The sequence below is a fragment of the Schistocerca piceifrons genome, chromosome 8, assembly GCF_021461385.2.
Source record: "Schistocerca piceifrons isolate TAMUIC-IGC-003096 chromosome 8, iqSchPice1.1, whole genome shotgun sequence".
In the NCBI taxonomy this organism is placed as follows: Eukaryota; Metazoa; Arthropoda; class Insecta; order Orthoptera; family Acrididae; genus Schistocerca; species Schistocerca piceifrons.
This window is the reverse complement of record NC_060145.1, coordinates 21,908,002-21,931,104: the sequence shown is the minus strand read 5'-3', so window position 1 is coordinate 21,931,104 and position 23,103 is coordinate 21,908,002. Positions and strand designations below refer to the sequence as shown.

The 23,103-nt window shown below is 39.6% G+C and overlaps 1 protein-coding gene across 1 annotated transcript in view; it reads right to left on the bottom strand.

Annotated features, from left to right (window-relative positions):
• Positions 1 to 23,103, bottom strand: part of LOC124712564 (SID1 transmembrane family member 1-like) — a 123,078-nt gene that overhangs the window by 83,625 nt on the left and 16,350 nt on the right. The window contains exons 5-7 of the mRNA XM_047242878.1: positions 10,494 to 10,577; positions 6,760 to 6,989; positions 5,309 to 5,488 (exon numbers count right to left, since the gene is read on the bottom strand). Coding sequence (XP_047098834.1) covers positions 5,309 to 5,488; positions 6,760 to 6,989; positions 10,494 to 10,577 — 494 coding nt within the window. The remainder of the gene's footprint in view (positions 1 to 5,308; positions 5,489 to 6,759; positions 6,990 to 10,493; positions 10,578 to 23,103) is intronic.

Here is a 23,103-nt window from a genome sequence, read left to right as displayed (position 1 = left end):
AATGGGGGAGAAGTTGTTGAGGTTCTGGAGGAATGTGAATAAGGTGTCCTCACCCTCAATCCAGATAGCAGAGATGTCATCAATGAATCTGAACCAGGTGAGGGGTTTAGGATTCTAGTTTTTAGGAAAGATTCCTCTAGATGGCCCATGAATAGGTTAGCATAGGATGGTGTCATGCAGGTGCCCATAGCCATGCCACGGATTTGTTTGTAGGTAATGCCTTCAAAGGAGAAGTAATTGTGGGTGAGGATATAGTTGGTCATGGAGACTAGGAAGGAGGTTGTTGGTTTGGAATCCATAGGGCGTCTGGAAAGGTAGTGTTCGATAGCAGTAAGGCCATGGGCATTAGGAATGTTAGTGTACAGGGAGGTGGCATCAATAGTGACGAGCAGGGCACCGTGTGGTAAAGGGAAAGGAACCGTGGAGAGTTGGTCGAGGAAATAGTTGGTATCTTTTATATAGGAGGATAGGTTCCGGGTAATAGGTTGAAGGTGTTGGTCTACGAGAGCAGAGATTCCCTCAGTGGGGACACAGTAATGGGCCACAATGGGGTGTCCTGGGTGGTTGGGTTTATGGACTTTAGGAAGCATGTAGAAGGTGGGAGTGCAGGGAATAGTAGGGGTAAGTAGAGAGATGGACTCTGGGGAGAGGTTCTGGGATAGGCCTAAGGATTTGAGTAGTGGCTGGAGATCCTGCTGGATTGCTGGAATGGGATCACTGTGGCATGGTTTGTAGGTGGAAGTATCTGACAGCTGACGGAGTGTCTATTGCGGCTCAGCATCTCCACTATATGGTGAGTAGCAACTTTCCTTCTCTCGTATCGTTACATTCCATCCTGGATTTTCCATTGTATGGTCTGCTTCAGTTAGTTATCTATTTTATGAAATCTGTCACTGAAACATCCCTTGGTACACTTGTTTGACTTCATGAGCCCAGGACCATTGCTACATGTGATAAATTTGTGAATTACACAGTTTGATAGTTAAATTATGTATTAATACAAAACAGTTGTTCTAATTTTGTCCCAACGTATTATGAAAAATCTATGGTGTGGCCACGAACCGCACGCACAAAAATTTTTTTGATTCAAATTGTTCTGTTTCTCAAAACATTTGCCTTCAAAATTTTATATACTTTTGCAAACATTCAAACCAATTCTGAAAACATTTTTGTCACTCTGGTGTAGGGTAATCAAACACAGTTTCAAATGGTTCAACAGCTTTTAGTGATGATGAAAATCAGGTTGCCCGTGAAATTTTTGTTTGATGTAAGTAAACAAAAACAAGTTGTTAGGCATTAAATAGGGTAGAAACAGACATTGTGACATTCATTCTGTGTTGTCTTCTGTAAATAATCAGTTGTTTGATGTGCTGAGTCACAACTGGCATTGTCACAATGAAGAATGACGCAACATTTTTTTTGTCATTTAACCTGATTTCACTGTAAATTGTCATGTACTAGTTAGCATTAACAATTACATGGTCCTCTAAGCAAATGGTCACAAAATGCCCATGTAAACATCTCGGAAGACCCAAAAGAATTGTTTGCTGTTTTAGTTTCCAAGTTTTGTCATCTGCAACAAAGTTGTATACAAATTTTGCATTTCCCAGGTTGAATTTTTTTAAGTGTTTCTGTGAACTACGAGACACAAAGCTGTTTGTGAGCTTCAGTCAAATTATGCAGGATCTATTCAGAGCATACTCACGGTAAACGAACTATTTGGTCAGTTTTGCCATTGTTTCAATAAAAACAAATGACATGTGCTATTATATACCACTCTGCAAGAGTGATATGTAACACTATGTTTACGTTTACCTTTCTGATGAATGATACTTGTTAACAATAAAACAAAATAATAAATTGTTATACAGGATAGCACAACTGTGTGAATTTACTATTTATTTTTATGTGGTGAGCCATGTTGAGGGAAAAGGCTTGCCAAGTTGGGACAGTGATCACAGTAACTTTGCAAGAGGAAGAACTTGTGCGGGCATACGCTCATAACATCACTGGCCTACATTAGAGTAGTGCATCGACTTAGGAATAAAAGCAAAACCCAAAAAATGCTGGGATCAACTTTGCAATACAAAGGAAGATAGTATTGTAACATATATTCTGAACTGTCAAGTTGACACTCACATTCTGAGTTACAATATTACTGTTAATGTTTTTGGAGTATCAACTGTCTGTAATGAATATATTAGACTTGAAGAATATATGGCACATATCCTTATGAGAGGTATCATATTATTTAGTTACAAAAAGATATTGTATGCTAAATTCTTGTCTTCCAGCAGACATTGCACAATTCGGTGAAGAAAATTGCAAATCGATACGTCAACAGTAAACAGTACGTGAGCAGAATAATATTTAGCAGTCACTACTCAAGATAAAATCTAAGCTTCAAGAATGAGTAATGAGAACATTATAGACAAATTTTAAAACAATAGTACTTTCACACATCCATAGTGTCATCTAGTGGTTGGTTGTAAAATCTTGAAAGGCAGCCCTTTTACCTCTTGAAAGGCAGCCATTTTACCAAGAGTGGAGGCCTTTAAGGCCTGAATCATCACTGCAAATTTCAGTGTGAAAGTCACCAGTGCCAGCAATAACATGTGCTATCTGTAACCAGAGACACTGTGATTAGATTGACTTTCAGCAGAGAGCTTAAACTGCAAGTATACAGCATTAGCACCATTCATCAGCAGATATGTTAAGGATAGCTCATAGTTTTGAATTCGCTCTCTGAATGGGAGAGAAACTCGTATGTGAAGATCATGTATCCGCACTGCATGTAGTGTAACACTACACAGGTAAATAAACATCATCATTACACACATTGAAGTCGAGTAAGGAAAATTTTCCTCATACTTTGACGCAACTCCTGTCACAGGACTTAAGTGATAAGCAGCAACCAAACATGGCATTTACACTTTGGTGGAATTTTAGTATGTAAAGTTGTCTGTTTCTTCTCCTTCCAACAAAATACTGTTGGCAGTGTGGCCTCGGCAACCAGACACTGCCTTCATGTGTGTCTGAGTTGCATTTGCGTGAGTTTGTGTGTGTGTGTTTTTTGTCCATTTCCGATGAAGGCCTCGTTGGCCAAAAGCCTACTTTCTGACAGTGTTTTTTTTGTGCCTATCTGCAACTCAGAATCTCCGTTATATAATGAGTAGCAACTATCCTTTTCATATACTGTAAAATAAGCTATATGAACTGGGAATACAGGGGTGGTGAACAAGTGGTAGCAGTCATATTTAGCAAGTACAGTACAGATGACTGAAATTACACATACATCAAGTAGCTCTAATGACACTGAAAAACATACCTCTGACTCAAAATACAGGGTGTACATAAAGCCCGGGAACACTTTCAATTATTTATTGCACAAGAACTAAATGTTGTACAGATGACATAACATTGTATTTTGAAGAGAAACTCTGAAAGCTTTTTTAACAAACATTCGATATGCGAACCATGAGTGACCCAGCAGACGTCAATATGGTAATCTAATTCTTGCCATATCCATCCCAGCGTCGCATCGTTGACTGTGGCAGTCGCTTCCCATATTCTCTCCCGGAGGTCTGCTACATCACATGGTAGAGGCAGTATGTACACCAGATCTTAATGACTCCACAGAGAAATGTCACACAGAGCGAGATCTGGTGATCAGGGAGGCCGATTCATGAAACTCCAACAAACAGAAAGCTCGCTCCACACCTGAACTCACCATGTTAGTGACTAGCACCGACTATCGGCAAATTACCAAACTACGCTGTGGCAGTACACACACACACACACACACACACACACACACACACACACACACACACAAAAGAAAACAAAAATTCAGTGCTTCTCTTCAAAATGACATATTTATGATACCTGTACAATGTTTGGTTGTTCTGTAATAAATAATTGAAAGTGTTCCCAGACTTTATGTACACCCTGTATATAAATCTAGGCATACCACAGGGTACTGTGCTAAGTTCGGAACTGTTCATAATTTATATTAACAGTTTCCCACCAAATACTTACCATGGGCAAACAATATTGTTTGCAGATGACCCTAACATACTGATCACTGCCAAGTCACCAGAAGTACTAAGAGAAAAAGCTGAAGAAACACTTAGCAATTTATACAAGTCGGCAACAAACAATAAAGTCACACATAATATAAAGAAAATAAACACTATGAAATTCTACATAAACAAAGAACACATTATGATAAACTGAAAACAAATAATGAATTCATACTATTTGTGGAAAGCAGAAAATTTCTTGGAATGCTTGTTCACTGTCAATTAAAGTGAGAAGAGCATGTAAAAATTCTTGCATCAGTATGTGATACTTCATGTATCGGATCAGTATATTTTGCTTGCATTCATTCTGTTATCAGTTATGACTCAATTTTTTGGGGATTGAATAGGAAAAATATTCGCGCTATACAGCCAGGTGACAAAAGGCACAGGATAGTGATATGCTCACATATACGGATGGTGGTAGTATCATGTACACGAGGTACAAAAGGACAGTGCACTGATGGAGCTGTCACTTGTGCTCAGATAATTCACGTGAATAGGTGACGTAACTATGGCTGCACGATGGGAATTAACAGACTTTGAAAGCGGAGTGGTAGTTGAGAAGCTAGACGGATGGGACATTCCATTTTGGAAATCATTACAGAATTCAATATTCCTAGGTCTACAGTGTCAAGAGTGTGCTAAGAATATCACATTTCAGGCATTACCTCTCTGCAGTGGCTGAAGGACCTTCACTTAATCATCGACAGCAGAGGCATTTGCGTAGAGTTGTCTGTGCTAACAGACAAGCAATACTGCCTGAAATAACCACAGAAATCAATGTGGAACATATGATGAGTGTATCCATTAGGACTGTGCAGTGAAATTTGGTGTTAATGGGCTACAGCTGCAGATGACCAATGCAAGTGCCTTTGCTAACAGCACGACATCGCCTTTCTTAATGTTCTGTTCATTACATTTGTTCTTTCTTCATGCTGGGATTATCTTTCTTATTTCCATCTTGACAGTGCTCAAATTAGCATTACTGGGCCTGAGTAACATTAAAATCCTGGATATTTCTATGACAGATGCACAATGAACAGTTCTATACAGTTTAAAGAGTGCATATTCCTCTTGATTTTAAATGAATAGCAACTCATCTACACAAATGTAAGGAGTGTTATCGCCACACAAATTGCAAAATGTGAGGAATGGTATATCATACAGGCTGCAAAATGGAAGGAATTATGTCACCACACAAATTGCAGTACACAAATGAACCTCACCGAAATATATCCTTGTCCATTTCTGCATCATGTAGAACATCAATATCAGTTTCATCCAGTGATGAATCTGAAGCAGCCCTTGGAATTGTGCTTGTACTCTCACTGCCTGGTGAAAACACAGAGGGGAGTGTACATTCATCATCCAATACATCAGAAGTAGAAGGCAAACTCCTTCGAACCCTGGGGAAGAAAAGCACACTACTCAGACTATGACTCTGAAAGCTGAAATCTATAAATATTTTAGGTGAATGGTGAATACTATGCAACTTGATACTCAAGTACATATTATAGGACAGAATTAAAATTAGTAGTCATCATTTGTTAACAAGAGAAACGTTACCAGTCAGCTTCAAAGGGAAGCAGTTATAAGAAAAAGATGTGTCAGGTGGGTAGCATAAGTAACATATATGTTTTGTAAAGAAACTTTGCCAATGAAACAAGTATGGATAGACACACACACACACACACACACACACACACACACACACACACACACACACACGCCCACTGTCCCTAGGTGCTGGAGCCCACTGCAACTGCATCTGATGTGAGCAGCTATCTTCTGGGATAGGTGGTGGGGGTAAGGAGGAGGCACAGAGCAGGAAGGCAAAGGGATAGCAGGTTACAGATGGGGGTATAGAATGCCCCAAATTGCCTGATACCAAATTACCCATCCCTGGCTGCAACACCTCCCTCTACACGACTTCTACCTGTTCACACTGGGTCAGTCCATAGCCCTCATCAACTTTATATTGCAAAGCCATATAAGTCAGGCCCAAACCTCCTTGAAATTCCTCCTCTCCATCCATAACCTCATGTAGGAACAGAGTGAGTTGGGTTTTGCAGGATCTCCATTTGCAGAAACCATGTTGATTTTTGGGGAGATTTTTGTTCTCCAAAAATGCCATAATATGTAAGCATAAAACACGTTCCATATTTCTGCAACAGACTGATGTGACCACTATAAGCCTATAATTATGTGCATCTTTCTCAAAAATGTGAACAACCTACCCTTTTTGCCAGACACTAGGTACCCTTTGTTGCTCCAGCAACCTACAATAAAACTGCTGCTGCTAGGGGAGCATGTTCTTTCTCGTAATCTTTGTGGTTGCCAATGGAACTGTGATGAAAATCAGCTGATAACACTGACACAGATCTGACGAAAAGTCACATCTTCTAAACTGAAATGCTATGAGCTCAAACTTACAGAGTAAAAGTTAAATTTTGTTCCTGTTTGTTTCAACCTAATTGAACACCTATTTTCTTTCATCTGTTCTTTATTTCTTCAATTCTCTTTTTCCTACTTAATATTCAGAAATGGTGAAGTGCTGAAACTTGGCAGTAGTGGACACTTTTCTGGGTTTCTATTAATTGGATTAGTAGCTTAAAGTTATATAATCTATTTAATCTGTATTTCTCCAAGTGAGAAAATGTACGTCTGAAAAACTTACCTTATGAGATAGACAACAGAGATGGCAATAGAGAAGATATAAAACAGCGCAAAGGCGGCAATTGCAACACACGCTGCTACAAGATACTTCTGGTAAGTAATGCTGGGTGAAAGTGAGAAAGAGAGTGTCTTGTTTCTAGGCTTTATAATTGGCTCGTCTGGTCCAGAGCAATCCACATCATCTCCTTTCACCACAAAGACCACATAGAATCCCAAAGGAAACGCATCCCTCTGTAAAAAAAAAAAAAATGGTTTCTGAGTCATGTAAGAACACAATACAAAGAAGTTAATTGAAGAGAGTGATTATAGTGGGACTAAACATGAAGCTTCATAATTTTTCAGAATTATGTTAGACTGAAATCTGAAGTATGAGTATTTCTAATAATAGAGAATATATGGTCAGTTTATGATTATAAAGGGCCATAACAAACTTGTCTTTTGGTCAATGAGTTCACTATCTAGCTGAAAGTTATTGTGGACTGCTTTCCAGTGAACGTATAATGAGAAAGCAACCCTAATTAGTTAGCTCTACCAGCTATTGGAGTAATAAAAGAAATCAGAGCATTAGTAGCACAATAGTACGTAACACTTATCTGTCTGATGACCTACTCAAATTTTTGAACCCCATTATGACGCCCGTTTCTAACCTGTGAAATTGCAGCACAAGGTTATTTATGTTTCCATGTATAGAGCATACACAGATGTTTGTGCCTTATTGAGCAACAGAATTTGCTTTTCAACAACATTTGACTAACCATTGTAGTGTTAGAAAGTTTAAAATTGCAAAAAGAGCCACCAATTATATTTCTTATTTTCTAAGTTGGTTAAAGAGACATTTCAGACAAAGCAAAGTAAGAATACACAGCCGATTACTTCATTCTTTCTAGTCCCATTCATCACCAGCACCCAGTGCAAATCTTTCAGAAAATATGCAAATTCAACTTTTGCCTGTTCAATGACACACTGGCAGTTTTAAATGCATGCCTATGATGAAAAAACACAAAATACATGGGGGGAGGGAAGAAGAGAATGAAGTTGGGTTTGTGTCTTTCTATACGCACATGTGCCTATCTGTGTGATATTTCCATAATTCATATGCAAATGGAACAAAGAAGGGAAAAAAATTATCCTCCACCAGTGTTGCCACAAGTTTCCCCAAGTGAAATTCCCTGATGTTTCCCTGATTTTCAGACAAGTTTTAGCATTTTTCCCTGACAAATTTTGAGATCTTAAGGGTACATAAAGACATAAGTTGACAAGAAAATGTAAGGACTTCTGTATTTCTAAATGTCTGAGCAAAACTGTTAAGTACTAAAAGCAACATCTTTTGTAATGAACTGTTTTAGATGGAGAAAGCAAGCAAAATGGTATATATGTTTCATTACGACCACTGATGTTATTTTTTCAATAAAGCGAAACACATTTGATGACAAAAATACACATTTTGTTGCAGTCGCAAGACAGATTTAAAATACTTTCACTGCTTTCAGAAATAACTTCAGAAAAAAGTAGGCCTCTTGAAAGGAACGCATAAGGTGGAGAAGAGTTGTGTAAGCCAACATCATAGATGACCACAAATAAAATGTTCATTATTGTCAGTTATTACTCACTGTGTTATGTCTATTATTCTACAGGTATTGTATGATTTTTCTTTCAAGAAAAACAGGAGTACATAGCGTACAAACTACCAGCAACTGCCACAATTTTCTTCTTCTTATCGTCCATACTTGCTAACATATAAACTACTTTCAAAGTGCCAAAATGTACTAGAATAAATAAAATGTATATAAAATGCTGCACTGTACACTGTACTTGAGGTGAGACAGTTGCAATTTCTGAAATCCATTGCCTGTGGCCTTTGACCTGTCGAGGAGCACCACAGTCCTGGGTCCACGAATAAACCATGAAAATGTGCTGCATTACACCACACACAGGCAGGGCGGATCGGTGAGACTAGATCCGACAGGCAGGGCCTGAAATTAGTGGGAAACTATGGGTTTGAGATCGGCAAGCCCGATCTGTTAGGTATACCCACAGCAATGGCCTGCGGTTTTGGCCCGTCACGGAAGTCCACTCGTGCAGCCAGCTATTCACGTGTCAGAGACACCATGTTGATGAAATGAGACCACGGTGATCACCCACACAACAGACAATTTGCACAAATACTCTGAGAATCAATACTAATGAGGATAGGTAGCAACTCACTGTAAAGGTGATTAATGAGCCACAGAAAAGACAATCACACTCTCTCAACTAAATTTTTGGCCATAGCCTTTGTCAGAAAATGAGAGCGCACACACATTCACACAATCGCTCAGACACAACTCGTGCACACACGACCGTTGTCTCCGGTCGCTCTGTCGACAGTCTCTGAGAATCAGATCCAAACAAACCAATCCTCAACCCTCCCAGCCTCTCACCAGCCACGCTAGCAGCAAGTAGTGGTGGCAGCACTGACTGCAAGCTGAGTGGAGGGGTGGGAAGGGGAGAAGCAGTAAGAATGAGAGAGTAGGGAAGCAGCACATGTACTCAGCTGCGGCCAGCCAGCGACGAAGCATGACATCTCCATAAATGAACTATTTCATGAAACTGAGACAAAAACGAGATTTTTTCCAGTGTTTTTTTCATATTTACCTGATTTTCAGAACTTGTGGCAACCCTGTCCACCAATGGAGAATACACCAGGTATCTTTCCTAAGAGTCATCAGGTGCATTTTCTCTGGTGCTTCAGCATCTATACGTAATTCCATTTCTACATCGGTAGCTAGAGTCAGCTCAAATAATTACTGCTCATCACATCTTTCATGCAATTTCCAGTGACAAAAGAAAGCATTGGTTTGTTTCCCATTACAAACATAATTATTTTTTAAATCAGAATTTTATGTGCCGATTCGATAGAGGGGTCCAAAACTAGTGTATTCTACATGAAAAATAAAAAGCAAGGCAGCAGTAACTCTGTAGTGCTGTCGCTGTTGGAGTACTGATTGTTCTTGGAGTTTTTCTGTCCCTGTTAATGCACATCAATGAAACAAATATAGCACTAGACTAATCTGAGACCACTCTATCATATGGGCATGTAAAATATCACTTAAAAATAATTTTGTTTGTGATGGGAAACAAAACTAGCTTTCCATTGCCACTAGATATCATATGAAAGATGTGGGAAGCACTGTTTGCTTGGCCTGACTTCAGCTAAACAATGGAGAAATGAAATTGCATATTTATGCTAAAACACCAGAGAAAATGTTCCTGATTACTCTTAGGAGAGACATGCTGTACATGAAAATACTGCATAGAATCCAATTTTCTCTTATTTTAGCCTCTTTCATGCCAGTAGCCTCATATTTTTCACAAAGTGAAGTGTTTTAGCTTTCATTAACCCTGTGTTGAGAAAGCTTATTACTTGAGGCATATAAGTGATAGTATTATTGACAACAATCATTCCAAAATTAATCAATCCCCCCTCCACTCCCACTGCACCGGCCTTCATGCCACAGTATTGGTCACTAACTATGTAGCTCAGTTTACAAATTTTTTCGTTTTTTTCACTGGAAGACAATCACACTCTCACCCCCTAAAGCTATAAAGATTTTACTAAACATCTTCGTGCTTTATTGCTCTTATATTAAATATAGATTTTGCAAGTAAAGTGACTTCAGATTTCTTTCATATAATTCCAGCTTTCATTCTTCTCTTTTATTTTTCGAAAAAGACAAACATTTTAATTGCACTAACCGGTAAGGTTATACCTCCACGAACATTCACTGTCTCCCAGAAGCCTTCAAAATGGACATTCTGCTCGAGGTCGAACACCGGGCACTGTAAAAAATTAAAATTAAAACATAAAAAATTATTCTAAACAGAACTGGTGAGATAAAATCATAGATGATCCATTCATGTAGCTTTAAGTCTGTGTATTACAGTGCACAAATTCTTTAGAGAAGAAACAGGTTATTCACAAAGATATTGGCACTTTTAATATATGTGGACTATAGAAGGAGGAGTTAAGTCTATCTCCAACTGGGGAGAAATTTTGTGCTGTATCATAACAAGAGTGTAATTTGTTTTTCATTTTAAATTAGGCATCTTGCACTTAGTTAAACAGAAATCTCCTTTATTTTCCATTTCCACTGTAGCTTAGCCATATACTCAATTTATTTTTTAAAAACTGGTTTGGAACAATGTGTTTGTTAGTGCAGTGTTGTAATTAGGGAGTCTGGGAGAGCAGCAATACATTTTCTTTCTATTTATTTTTTCCTGCAATATGCTGGAGGATGTCGACAATCTACTTCTACAGATCATACTAAACTGTAGAATTCACATGTAAGGTTAAAGGTCACATGCAAGGTGCAGTCACATGAGCAAGGCAAGCTTTGTGGTAGCAAATTGATACATTTTTACAATATTCAGGTACTAGAAAGGTCAAAAACAATTAAATATTTCAATATCTACATCTACAACTGTACTCCGCAAAACCACCATGAGGTGTATGGCAGAGGGTATGTCCCATTGTACCAGTTATGAGGGTCTTCCCATTCCATTTAAGTATGGAATGCAACAAGAATGATTGTCTGAATGCCTTTGTGTGTGCTCTAATTATTCTAATCTTACCCTCACGGTTCCTACGTGAGTGATATATAGGGGGTTGTAGTATATTCCTAGAGTCATCATTTAAAGCTGGTTCTTGAAACTTTGTTAGCAGACTTTCTCTGGAGAGTTTACGTCTATCTTCAAGAGTCTTCTAGTCCAGTTTCTTCAGAATCTCTTTGACAGCCTCTCACAGATCAAACAAACTTGTGACCATTCATACTGCCCTACTCTGTATACGATCAATATTCTCTGTCAGTTCTACTTGGTGTAGTTCCCACACACTTGAGCAACATTCCAGAACAGGTCACATGAGGGATTTGTAAGCAATCTCCTTTGTAGACTGATTGCATTTCCCAGGATTCTACCAATAAACCAAAGTCTACCACCTGCTTTACACACAAATTAGTCTATGTGATAATTCCCTTTCACATCCCTACCCAGGTATTTGTACAAGTTGGCCAATTCCAACTGTGACTCATTGATATTATAGTCATAGGGAACTATGCTTTTACATTTTGTAAAGTGCACAATTTTGTATTTTTGAACATTTTCTTTTTTCAATTCAATTTATTGCTCGTAACATGTAATTTTACAAGCACCTGCATTTCCAACTAAGTATAAAGTTTTAACAATTACAATTTTTTTAGTTTACATTATTTCTTATTAAGTTGTAATTCATGACAAATTCAATTTATAAGGGCATTGTTGGATAAGCCACAGCTTCACTCTTTATTTTTTAAAAGTATCCTCTGTCAATATCTTAACTTCATGTGGTAACAAATTATTAAAAACAGCTCCTTTGACATAGGGGATTTTCACTGTTAAATCTTCTGTTAACCATATGAAAATCTTTTTTATGCCTTGTTTCATAGTTGTGACTATCCATGTTTCTTTTTGTGATCTTAGTGTCTCCTTTCTCTAGCATTATAGTTTCTAGTATATACATGGCATAAACTGTGAGAATATTGTGTATAATGAATAGGGGTTTGCAAGAAGTTCCTGGTTTTACTTTTGCTATGATCCTCAAGGCTAGCTTCTGCAGTATTAGTTTGGCATGTCCCACCCCACAATACTATCCCATAAGACAAGAAAGGATACACCACTTCATAATATACAGTTCTTAGGGTTTCATAATTAAGATATGGTGATAATCTTCTTAATACATATAGACTGGGTGTTATTTTTTTACAGACGCAATCAGCTTGCTGCTTCCATGAAAGTTGATCATCTATGCATAAACCCAAGAATTTACAATCTTTACAAAGCCGGTGTTGACAGATGTGAAAATTACCGAACTATCAGTTTAATAAGTCACAGCTGCAAAATACTAATGTGAATTCTTTACAGACGAATAGAAAAACTGGTAGAAGCCGACCTCGGGGAAGATCAGTTTGGATTCCGTAGAAATGTTGGAACACGTGAGGCAATACTGACCCTACGACTTATCTTAGAAGAAAGATTAAGGAAAGCCAAACCTACGTTTCTAGCATTTGTAGACTTAGAGAAAGATTTTGACAATGTTGACTGGAATACTCTCTTTCAAATACTGAAGGTGGCAGGGGTAAAATACGGGGAGCAAAAAGCTATTTACAATTTGTACAGAAAGCAGATGGCAGTTATAAGAGTCGAGGGACATCAAAGGGAAGCAGTGGTTGGGAAGGGAGTGAGACAGGGTTGTAGCCCCTCCCCGATGCTATTCAATCTGTATATTGAGCAAGCGGTAAAGGAAACAAAAGAAAAGTTCAGAGTATGTATTAAAATCAATGGAGAAGAAATAAAAACTTTGAGGTTCGCCGATGACATTGTAATTCTGTCAGAGACAGCAAAGGACTTGGAAGAGCAGTTGAACGGAATGGACAGTGTCTTGAAAGGAGGGTAAAAGATGAACATCAACAAAAGCAAAATGAGGATAATGGAATGTAGTTGAATTAAATTGGGTGATGCTGAGGGAATTAGATTAGGAAATGAGACACTTGAAGTAGTAAAGGAGTTTTGCTATTTGGGGAGCAAAATAACTGATGATGGTCGAAGTAGAGAGGATATAAAATGTAGACTGGCAATGGCAAGGAAAGCGTTTCTGAAGAAGAGAAATTTGTTAACATCGAGTATTGATTTAAGTGCCAGAAAGTTGTTTCTGAAAGTATTTGTATGGAGTGTAGCCATGTATGGAAGTGAAACATGGACGATAAATAGTTTAGACAAGAAGGGAATAGAAGTTTTTGAAATGTGGTGCTACAGAAGAATGCTGAAGATTAGATGGGTAGATCACATAACTAATGAGAAGGTATTGAATAGAATTGGGGAGAAGAGGTGTTTGTGGCACAACTTGACTAGAAGAAGGGATCGGTTGGTAGGACATGTTCTGAGGCATCAAGGGATCACCAATTTAGAACTGGAGGGCAGCGTGGAGGGTAAAAATCGTAGAGGGAGACCAAGAGATGAATACACTAAGCAGATTCAGAAGGATGTAGGCTGCAGTAGGTACTGGGAGATGAAGAAGCTTGCACAGGATAGAGTAGCATGGAGAGCTGCATCAAACCAGTCTCAGGACTGAAGACTACAACAACAACAACAACAACAACAACAACAAGTTTTTGGTAGAATTTCATCAATCAAAATATTTTGTCTGTTTGGACCACTTGGTTTAAAATGAATAATATTAGTTCTTTCTACGTTTACTTCTCAGTTCTCTCTTTCAAAGTGAGCTCTTGCCTTTTCAATAATGTCATGTATCTCTTCAACTAGGATGGGTTCATTGTCTGCATAGCTGACACCAGATGTATTGTCTGCGTACGTAGTGATCAATTGCTCATTGTCAAGAGAACTTAGGAAATCATTTACATAGTATATGAATAGGACTGGACCTAAAGTACAGACCCGAGGAACTCCAAATTGTATGTTTCTTATACATGACCTTCTCCTCTCTGGTATTTCTCCATTAGTGTACATTATCTCCGTGCACTGTTGTCTACCCTTTAAATATGTTTCTAGCAATTGCATGAGCTTTCCAGTGACATCACTCTTCACAAATTTTGATAAGAGCACATCATGATGTACTCTATTAAAGGCTCTTGAGAGGTCCAGGAATTTATTTTTTCAAGTACATTATGGACAAATTGTAGTGCTGGCGATGTAGTACTTTGGTCTCTTCTGAAACCATGCTGGAAATCACTTAATATGTCAGCATTGTTGTAATGTTCCAAGATTTTATTTTAATATTATTTTCTCTATCAGTTTGCTGGAAGTTGAGATTAGGGCAATGGGTCTGTAGTGCTGTACATGCTTTATTTCCCCCTTTTTGTGCATTGGTTTTACTACAAACAATTTCAACTTGTCAGGGAACACACCGTCATTGAGAACACAGTTTATTAGATGAACTAGTGGTTTCATTAGTCCATGTTTAGATTTCTTCAATAGATATGGAGAAGTTTCATCTAATCCTGCTCATATTTTGTTTCTGAGGTTATCAATAAGCTTAGAATGTCATATGTGCTTACTGCGGGTAGTGTACTGCAGTTCTGTTTGTTACAGGACTCAAAACGAGTGCTGTGTATCCTGTTTCATAGAGACATCATTGTCAACAGTATCTATGAAGTAATAATTAAAAATATTGCTGAATAGAAGAGGATCAGATATCTTCATTATTCACAGTCAATTGTACATTATTAATTTTAGTTTCTGTTTCATTGTTTCTGATTTTATTTACAACTGGCCAGCAAGCCTTTGAAATGTTATCTGAATCTTGTATCTGTTGACTGATTCTTTCTGATTTTACTCTCCAGACTTCTTTGTGGTACTTATACGAGGGTAGAGTAGCCGGCGGATAAAGGCTCCACAAGTGTGGCACTTGACTGTGTGGAGTATGTGGCAGAAGGACTGCGTCAACTCTCCGACACCTCAAACTACAAAGCTGTTACCCAGGATCCCATTCCCTCCATCCAGACTGAGCTGCAGAAAATCCTTAAAATCCAAGGTCCCTCACAAGGCCTCACAACGGCTTCCATAGACCTACTCATTCCACCTGAGCCACGTACCCCTACCTTCTACCTATTACCCAAAATCCACAAAGAGAACCATCCTGGCCGTCCCATTGTAGCAGGCTTCAAAGCCCCAACAGAATGTATCTCAGCTCTGGTAGACCAACACCTCCAACCTATCACCCGCAGACTCCCATCCTACATCAAAGACACAAACCACTTCCTAGAACGCCTCAAATCCATTCCCACTCCTCTCCCACCTGAAACCTTTCTTGTCACCACAGATGCTACATCCCTTTACACCAACATCCCACATACCCATGGTCTCTCTGCCCTTGAGCACTACCTCTCCCAACGCCCACCCGAAGATCTTCCAAAAACCTCGTTCCTTATCACAATTACCAACTTCATCCTCACCCATAATTACTTCACTTTTGAAGGCCAGACCTACAAACAAATCAGAGGAATGGCCATGGGAACCAGGATGGCTCCGTCCTATGCCAACCTCCTGAAGACCCAACAGCTGCTTCCCCTGGCCTGGTATAGGTTTATAGATGACATCTTTGTGGTCTGGACTCATGGTGAAGAAACACTCCTTAATTTCCTCCATAACTTCAACTCCTTTTCGAATCTGAATTTCACCTGGTCCTTCACCAAAACCCAAGCCACCTTCCTGAATGTTGACCTTCATCTGGTTGAAGCTCACATCCACACCTCTGTCCATATCAAACCCTCAAACAAACAACAGCACCTTCACTTTGACAGCTGCCATCCATTCCACATCAAACGCTCCCTTCCCTACAGCCTAGGTATTTGTGGCAAACGTACCTGCTCCAGTGACGAATCCCTCAACAATTACACCAATAACCTGACCAGTGCTTTCCTCTCCCGCAACTATCCTGTAGACCTTGTCCACGATCATCCCTTGACAAAATTCTCCCCACACCACCCAGAGTTGCCTTTCGTCGCCCCCTTACCTCCCTAACATCCTTGTCAAACCCTACAATATTCTCAGACTACTTTCTCTACCCAGCGGTTCCTACCCCTGTAACTGACCCCGCTGCAAAACCTGCCCCATGCATCCCCCCACAACCACCTACTCCAGCCCCGCTACTGGTAAAACATACACAATTCAAGGCAGGGCTGCATGTGAAACAACACATATCATTTATTAGCTGATATGCCTGCACTGCACAGTCTTGTACATCGGTATGACGACAACTAAACTGGCTGAGCGCATGAACGGACACAGACGAACTGTCCGCCTAGGGGATGTCCAATACCCAGTAGCAGAGCATGCCCTCCAGCATAATTCTAGGGACCTAGGAACCCGCTACACCGTATGTGCCATTTGGCTTCTCCCACCCAACACCAGTCCCTTGGAACTGCGGAGATGGGAACTTGCACTCCAATACATCCTTTCATCCCACCATCCCCCTGGACTGAACCTACGTTAAACAACCTCACTCCCATTTACTCTTCAGTCTTCTCCTCTTTCCCTTTCCTCTTTAGCCATTCACGCATCTTTTCATCCTACGTAGTTGTGTTTATCTTTATACTATATACCTCTTTACTTCTGTATGCATCCTCTTTGGTTTGAAGCTGGCACAATACTTACAGTAGAATATCTTTGGCTTCCCTCTAACAACCATGCCTCCATCCATGCTACCCTCCATGTTTTCCTTTCCCTGTTGCTTCATAACCTGTGTTATGAGTAACTGAATCCACTTTCCCTTCTTCCCTTTCTTTCCTCTCTCTCCTCCCTGATGAAGGAACAAAGTTCCGAAAGCTAGGAACGTAAATTTTCTGTTCTGTTTTGTGTATCTATCGGCTGTACTGAGCAGAGGTAAGTACTGGCCAGCTCCTCTATCTCTTTGTTAGTATTTGTTATACAAGGGTGAGTCAAATGAAAACCTTAAATATTTTTTAAAATATTATTTATTGTGCAGAAGTGGTATAAAGCTGTATCACTTTCCAACATAATCTCCCCCAGGCTCAATGGAAGTCCTCCAGCACTTACAAAGTGCATAAACTCCTTTAGAAAAATATTCTTTTGGTAGTCCACGCAACCCTCATGCACCGCGTGGCATACCTCCTCATCAGAACGGAACTTCTTTCCTCCCATTGCGTCTTTGAGTGGTCCAAACATACGGAAACCACTTGGGGTAAGGTCTGGTGAGTATGGTGGATGAGGAAGACACTCAAAAGGCAGGTCTGTGATTGTTGCAACTGTTGTACAGGCAGTGTGGGGCCTTGCATTGTCATTTGCAAAAGGACACCTGGTGACAGCAATCCACGTAGCTTTGATTTGATTGGCTTCAACTGCTGCAATGTTCTGTGGAGTCACAACTCGTTGTGCCTGACCTGGACAAGGAGCATCTTCCATTGAAGTCACACCATTTGCGAACTTCCTATTCCATTCGTAGACTTGCTGCTGTGACAAACATGCATCACCATACTGAACCTTCATTCATCGATAAATTTCAATACGTTTCACACCTTCACTACGCAAAAACCAAATAACAGAACACTGTTCTACCCTGGTGCAAGTCACAAGTGGGGCTGCCATCTTTATACTGATACTGCGATGGTATGTGTGCATCTGCACTATGCTGCCACCTACAGGCCATTCTGCACGCTGTTTGTAGCACGCTTACCAACTTACAGGATAACGGTGCGAAATTTCGATTTGTTATTACAAATTTAAGGTTTTCATTTGACTCACCCTCGTATTTGTACGGCTTGTAGAGTTTTGTACGTAACCCTGAGTTGGTCAGTCTGTGTAAGCTATACATGTTTACCATTTTTCTTTCAGATATCTTGTTTTAAAATCTAATGGCACACGTCTTGATTTTGAAGACTGATTTTTCTGGATACTCACTTTTTTTAATGGCATGGCTCTATTTAAGCGCTCAATCATTATTTCTGTGAACATGTTCCATTTATTGTTGACCCCAATGGCAGTCATAACTGATTCCCATGATTCCTGGCTTAAATTGTGTCTTAGTGCAGCAATGTTGTTTGCAGATAATATTCACCTGTGCTTGTACATTTTTCTTGGTTTGAATTTCATATTACATTTTAGCACTAGTGTTTGGCCTAAATGATCTGAGAGGTGACCATTTATTACATCTGTTGAGATGATGTGGTCATAATTTGTGATAACGTGATCAATTGAACTACTATGTGTGTTAGCTATTGTGGTGGGTATTAGTCCAATAAGATCTTTAGCCCCATAAGACAGGATACAATCTGGAAAACGTTTGCTTTCCTGATCATCATGTAAAGTGTTGACGTTCAGGTCTCCCAATACAACAAGATTTACACTTCTACAGACTGACATTAATTTACTTAAAACTACATCAAGTGCTTTCAGAAAGCATCAAAGTTTCCACGGGGGATCTAAATACACCTATGACGTAGAAAGGAACAGTGACAAATGTGATTTTAAGAATTGCAATTTCAAAATCTTTGTCAACACAGAAATTCTTCCTCCATAACACTTTTTCTGTTGTGGTTATGAATGTGCATTTTCTCGAGTAGATGGCAACAGCACCACCTATATTGTGTGTTCAGCAGTAGAATGTAGCTAAGTTGTAGCCTTCTAATTTGCAATATTGAATGTTGTTCAATGTTTTTTGGTGATCTGCAACCATTACTAATGTGGAGATAATCCTGAGATAAATGATTCAAAACCATTTATTTTGTTTCCTAAACCCTGTACATTACAATGCAAAAGTGATAAAATTATTCTCATGTGGACTGACGTCTGCTTGAGGCACGCACACTACATGATCAAAAGTATCCAGACATCCCCCAAAACATACATTTTTCATATTAGGTGCATTGTGCAGCCACCTACTACCAGGTATTCCATATCAGCAACCTCAGCAGTCATTAGACATTGTGAGATAGCAGAATGGGACGCTCCGTGGAACTCATGGACTTCGAACATGGTCAGGTGATTGGGTGTCACTTGTGTCATAGATCCGTATGCGAGATTTTCACACTCCTAAACATCCCTAGGTCCACTGCTTCCGATGTGATAGTGAAGTGAAAACAAGAAGGGACATGTACAGGCCAACCTCATCTGTTGACTGACAGAGATCGCTGACAGTTGAAGAGAGTCATAATGTGTAATAGGCAGACATCTATCCAGACCATCACACAGGAATTCTAAACTGCATCAGTATCCACTGCAAGTACCATGACATATGGTGGGAGCTGAGAAAACTTGGATTTCACAGTTGAGCGGCTGCTCATAAGCCCCAAACGATGCCTTGCTTGGTGTAAGAAGCATAAACATTGGATGATTGAACAGCGGAAAAACATTGTGTGGAGTGACGAATCACGGTACACAATGTGGCGTTCTGATGGCAGGGTTTGGGTATGGTGAATGCCCGGTGAACATCATCTTCCAGCATGTGTAGTGCCAACAGTAAAATTCGGAGGCGGTGATGTTATGGTGTGGTGGTGTTTTTCATGGAGGGGGCTTGCACCCCTTTCTATTTTGCATAGCACTGTCACAGCACAGGCCTACATTCATGTTTTAAGCACCTTCTTGGTGCCCAGTGTTGAAAAGCAATTCAGGGATGGCGACTGCATCTTTCAACACGATTGAGCATCTGTTCATAAAGCACTGCCTGTGACAGAGTTGTTACACAACAACAACATCCCTATACTGGACTGGCCTGCACAGAGTCCTGACCTGAATCCTACAGAACATCTTTGGGATATTTTGGAACGCTGACTTCATGCCAGGCCTCACCAACCGACATCGATACCTCTCCTCAGTGCAGCACTCCATGAAGAATGGGCTGTCATTCCCCAAGAAACCTTCCAGCACCTGACTGAATGTATGCCTGCAAGAGTGGAAGCTGTCATCAAGGCTAAGGGTGGGCTAACACCATACTGAATTCCAGCATCACTGACGGAGGGCGCCACGAACTTGTAAGTCATTTTCAGCCAGGTATTGTTTTACTGATCTGGCATTTCGTGGTTGATTCTCCCAAGTATTCGTTATTTTTGTCCTTGAGAGGGATGGCCTCTGTAGCCCAACACTGCACATTCAATTTGCTGTTCACTATTCCTTGGATCTATTTTATAACTAATTCCTTCCCGAGGCTGTTGAGATTTAAGCCATGAGATGTGTGGAATCTTCTTCTTACTTTTTTTTTTTTTTTTTTTTTAATCTCTTGCATATATTTAGGATTTGTTTTATTTGTGCATCGCACTTCTTTATTAACACAAGACAGATTGGGAAGTCATGTCGATGTGGAACAGAGAAGAGCATCATGTTTGAACTTCTCAGCTCATGCAGCCTTCTTTTAAGTGAGATCACTAGGTCTTTAATTTCGTTTTTTGCTACGTCACTTGTTCCCGCTAAGAACACGAAAAAGTCATTTGTTGTTGCTGTTTTCATTTCATGGTTCATGGAAGTCACTGCCTGAAATTTTGCGCGCCTAGTTCCACTATGCTAGCTATTTTGTGACTGCTTCTAGACTGAAATTCAGCTGCTATGTTCTGTCCTCGACTATCTGAAAATAGGTTTATTTTACACATTTTTGCTGGTTTATGGCAACTGTTTTTAGGCCTGCTGGTACTCGGATGTTGCATGGTGACACTGTTTGTTTTGTCTTTTTTGTCCATATTAGTCGATAATCCAACTTGAGGAACACTTGATTTTGATTCACTGTCAGCACCTACACTCATGGCTGAATTGTTTTTTCCTGTGGTTGAAAGAGATTCTGTCTTTCTTTGTTTCTGATGTCCTTTTTCTCTCCATGTGGTTTGACACAGCTTGCTGAGATATCACGTCTACAGTTGAAAGCACTTCAAAAGGGTTCTCGTACATTTAAAGCTAGTCGCCAATTTTTGCACCACTCTGAAATTCTATCAAGATCTGGCTGAATATTTATACAGCTTCTTTCAGATAGTACTTCATTAAAGATAACTGCATCATCTGCAAAAGGCTGAGGCTACTACTAACATTGTCTGATAGATCAACATGAACAGCCAGGAACCCGACACACTTCCTTGGGACACACCTGAAGTTACTTCTACATCGGATAATGATTCTCCATCCAAGATAACATGCTGCATCCTCCCTATCAAACAATCCTCAATCCAATCACAAATTTCATTTGAGACTCCACATGATCGTACTTCTTACAATAAGTGTAGATGTGGTACTGAGTCAATGCAAGCTGGTTTCACATGATTGATGCTTTCAGAATCCGCGCTGGTTGGCAGGGAGGTAGAAATCGTTAATAAAATCCATGATATGGTGATGGATGACAGAAGAGTTAAGGTGCATGAGATTGCTAGTGCTATGGGCATCTCAAATAAATGGGTACATAATATTTTGCATTAACATTTGGACATGAGAAAGCTATCCGTAAGATGGGCTCCGCGATTGCTCATGCTTGACCAAAAACGGAATTGTGTGAAGTGTTGCAAGGATGGTTTGCAGCTGTTCAGGAAAAATGCGTAAGACTTTAAGCATCATTTCGTCACTGTGGATGAAACATGGATACATTAATATACTCCTGAGACCAAACAACAATCTAAACAATTAGTTACCAAGGGAGAATCTGCACCAAAAAAGGCGAAGACCATTCCTTCGGCCGGAAAGGTTATTGCAACTGTCTTTTGAGATTCACCAGGGATAATCCTCATCGACTATCTGGAAGAGGGTAAAACTATTACAGGTGCATATTATTCATTGGTATTGGACCGTTTGAAAACCGAGCTGCAAGAAAAACGCAGCCAACTGGACTGCAAAAAAGTCCTTTTCTATCACGACAATGCACCAGCACACACCTCAGCAGTTGTGGTCACAAAATTAATGGAAATAGGGTTCCAACTCGTTTCACATCCCCCCTGTTCTCCAGACTTGGCTCCCTCAGACTACTATTTGTTCCCCAATTTGAAGAAATGGCTGGCGGGACAAAGATTTTATTCAAACAAGGAGGTGATTGCAGCAACTAATAACTATTTTGCAGACTTGGACAATTCCTATTATTCAGAAGGGATCAACAAATTAGAACAGCATTGGACGAAGTGTATAAGTCTAAAAGGAGACTATGTCAAAAAATAAAGACTGTTTACCCCAAACACGTAAGTAGTTTTTATTTTTGCACAGGCTTTTCAAACACCCCTGGTAGAGGACGGAGTATCACAGATATGATACATGAATTGGGGTGGCAATCATTAGATCAAAGCTGTTTTTGCTATGTTAGGATCTTCTCATGAAATTCAGTCACCCACTGTCTCCACAGTGTGGAAGTAGTTTGTTGTTGGTCACCTATACAAGTAGAAATGAACATCATAATAAAATAAAAGAAATTAGAGCTCTCATGGAAACAGCAAAGTATTCATTTCTCCCATGCACTGTTTGAGAGTGGAATGGTAGTGAAACAGCTTGAAGGTGGTTCGACGGTCACTTAATTGTGAAATTCAGAGTAACCATGTAGCTGTTGATGTAGATAACTGACAATGTATGATTACGATTAACCACTAATTTCAATATGAAATATTGTCCTACTTAGTCCAAATTAATCTGAAATGCACACTTTTTAATTAAGTCCCCATCTAATAGTCTCACATTTTAGTGGTGGCCTCCCTTAACAAGAAATACAATACTGCTTCATGTTACAATTGAGTGTACACCTACACCTTCTAAAAACATGTGACATGTGCCTTCTTCACATTTGGATGCAATACTGAACTCATCTCTGTAGTGACTTAAGAAATCTTTCAAACAGTAAAGCTGGACA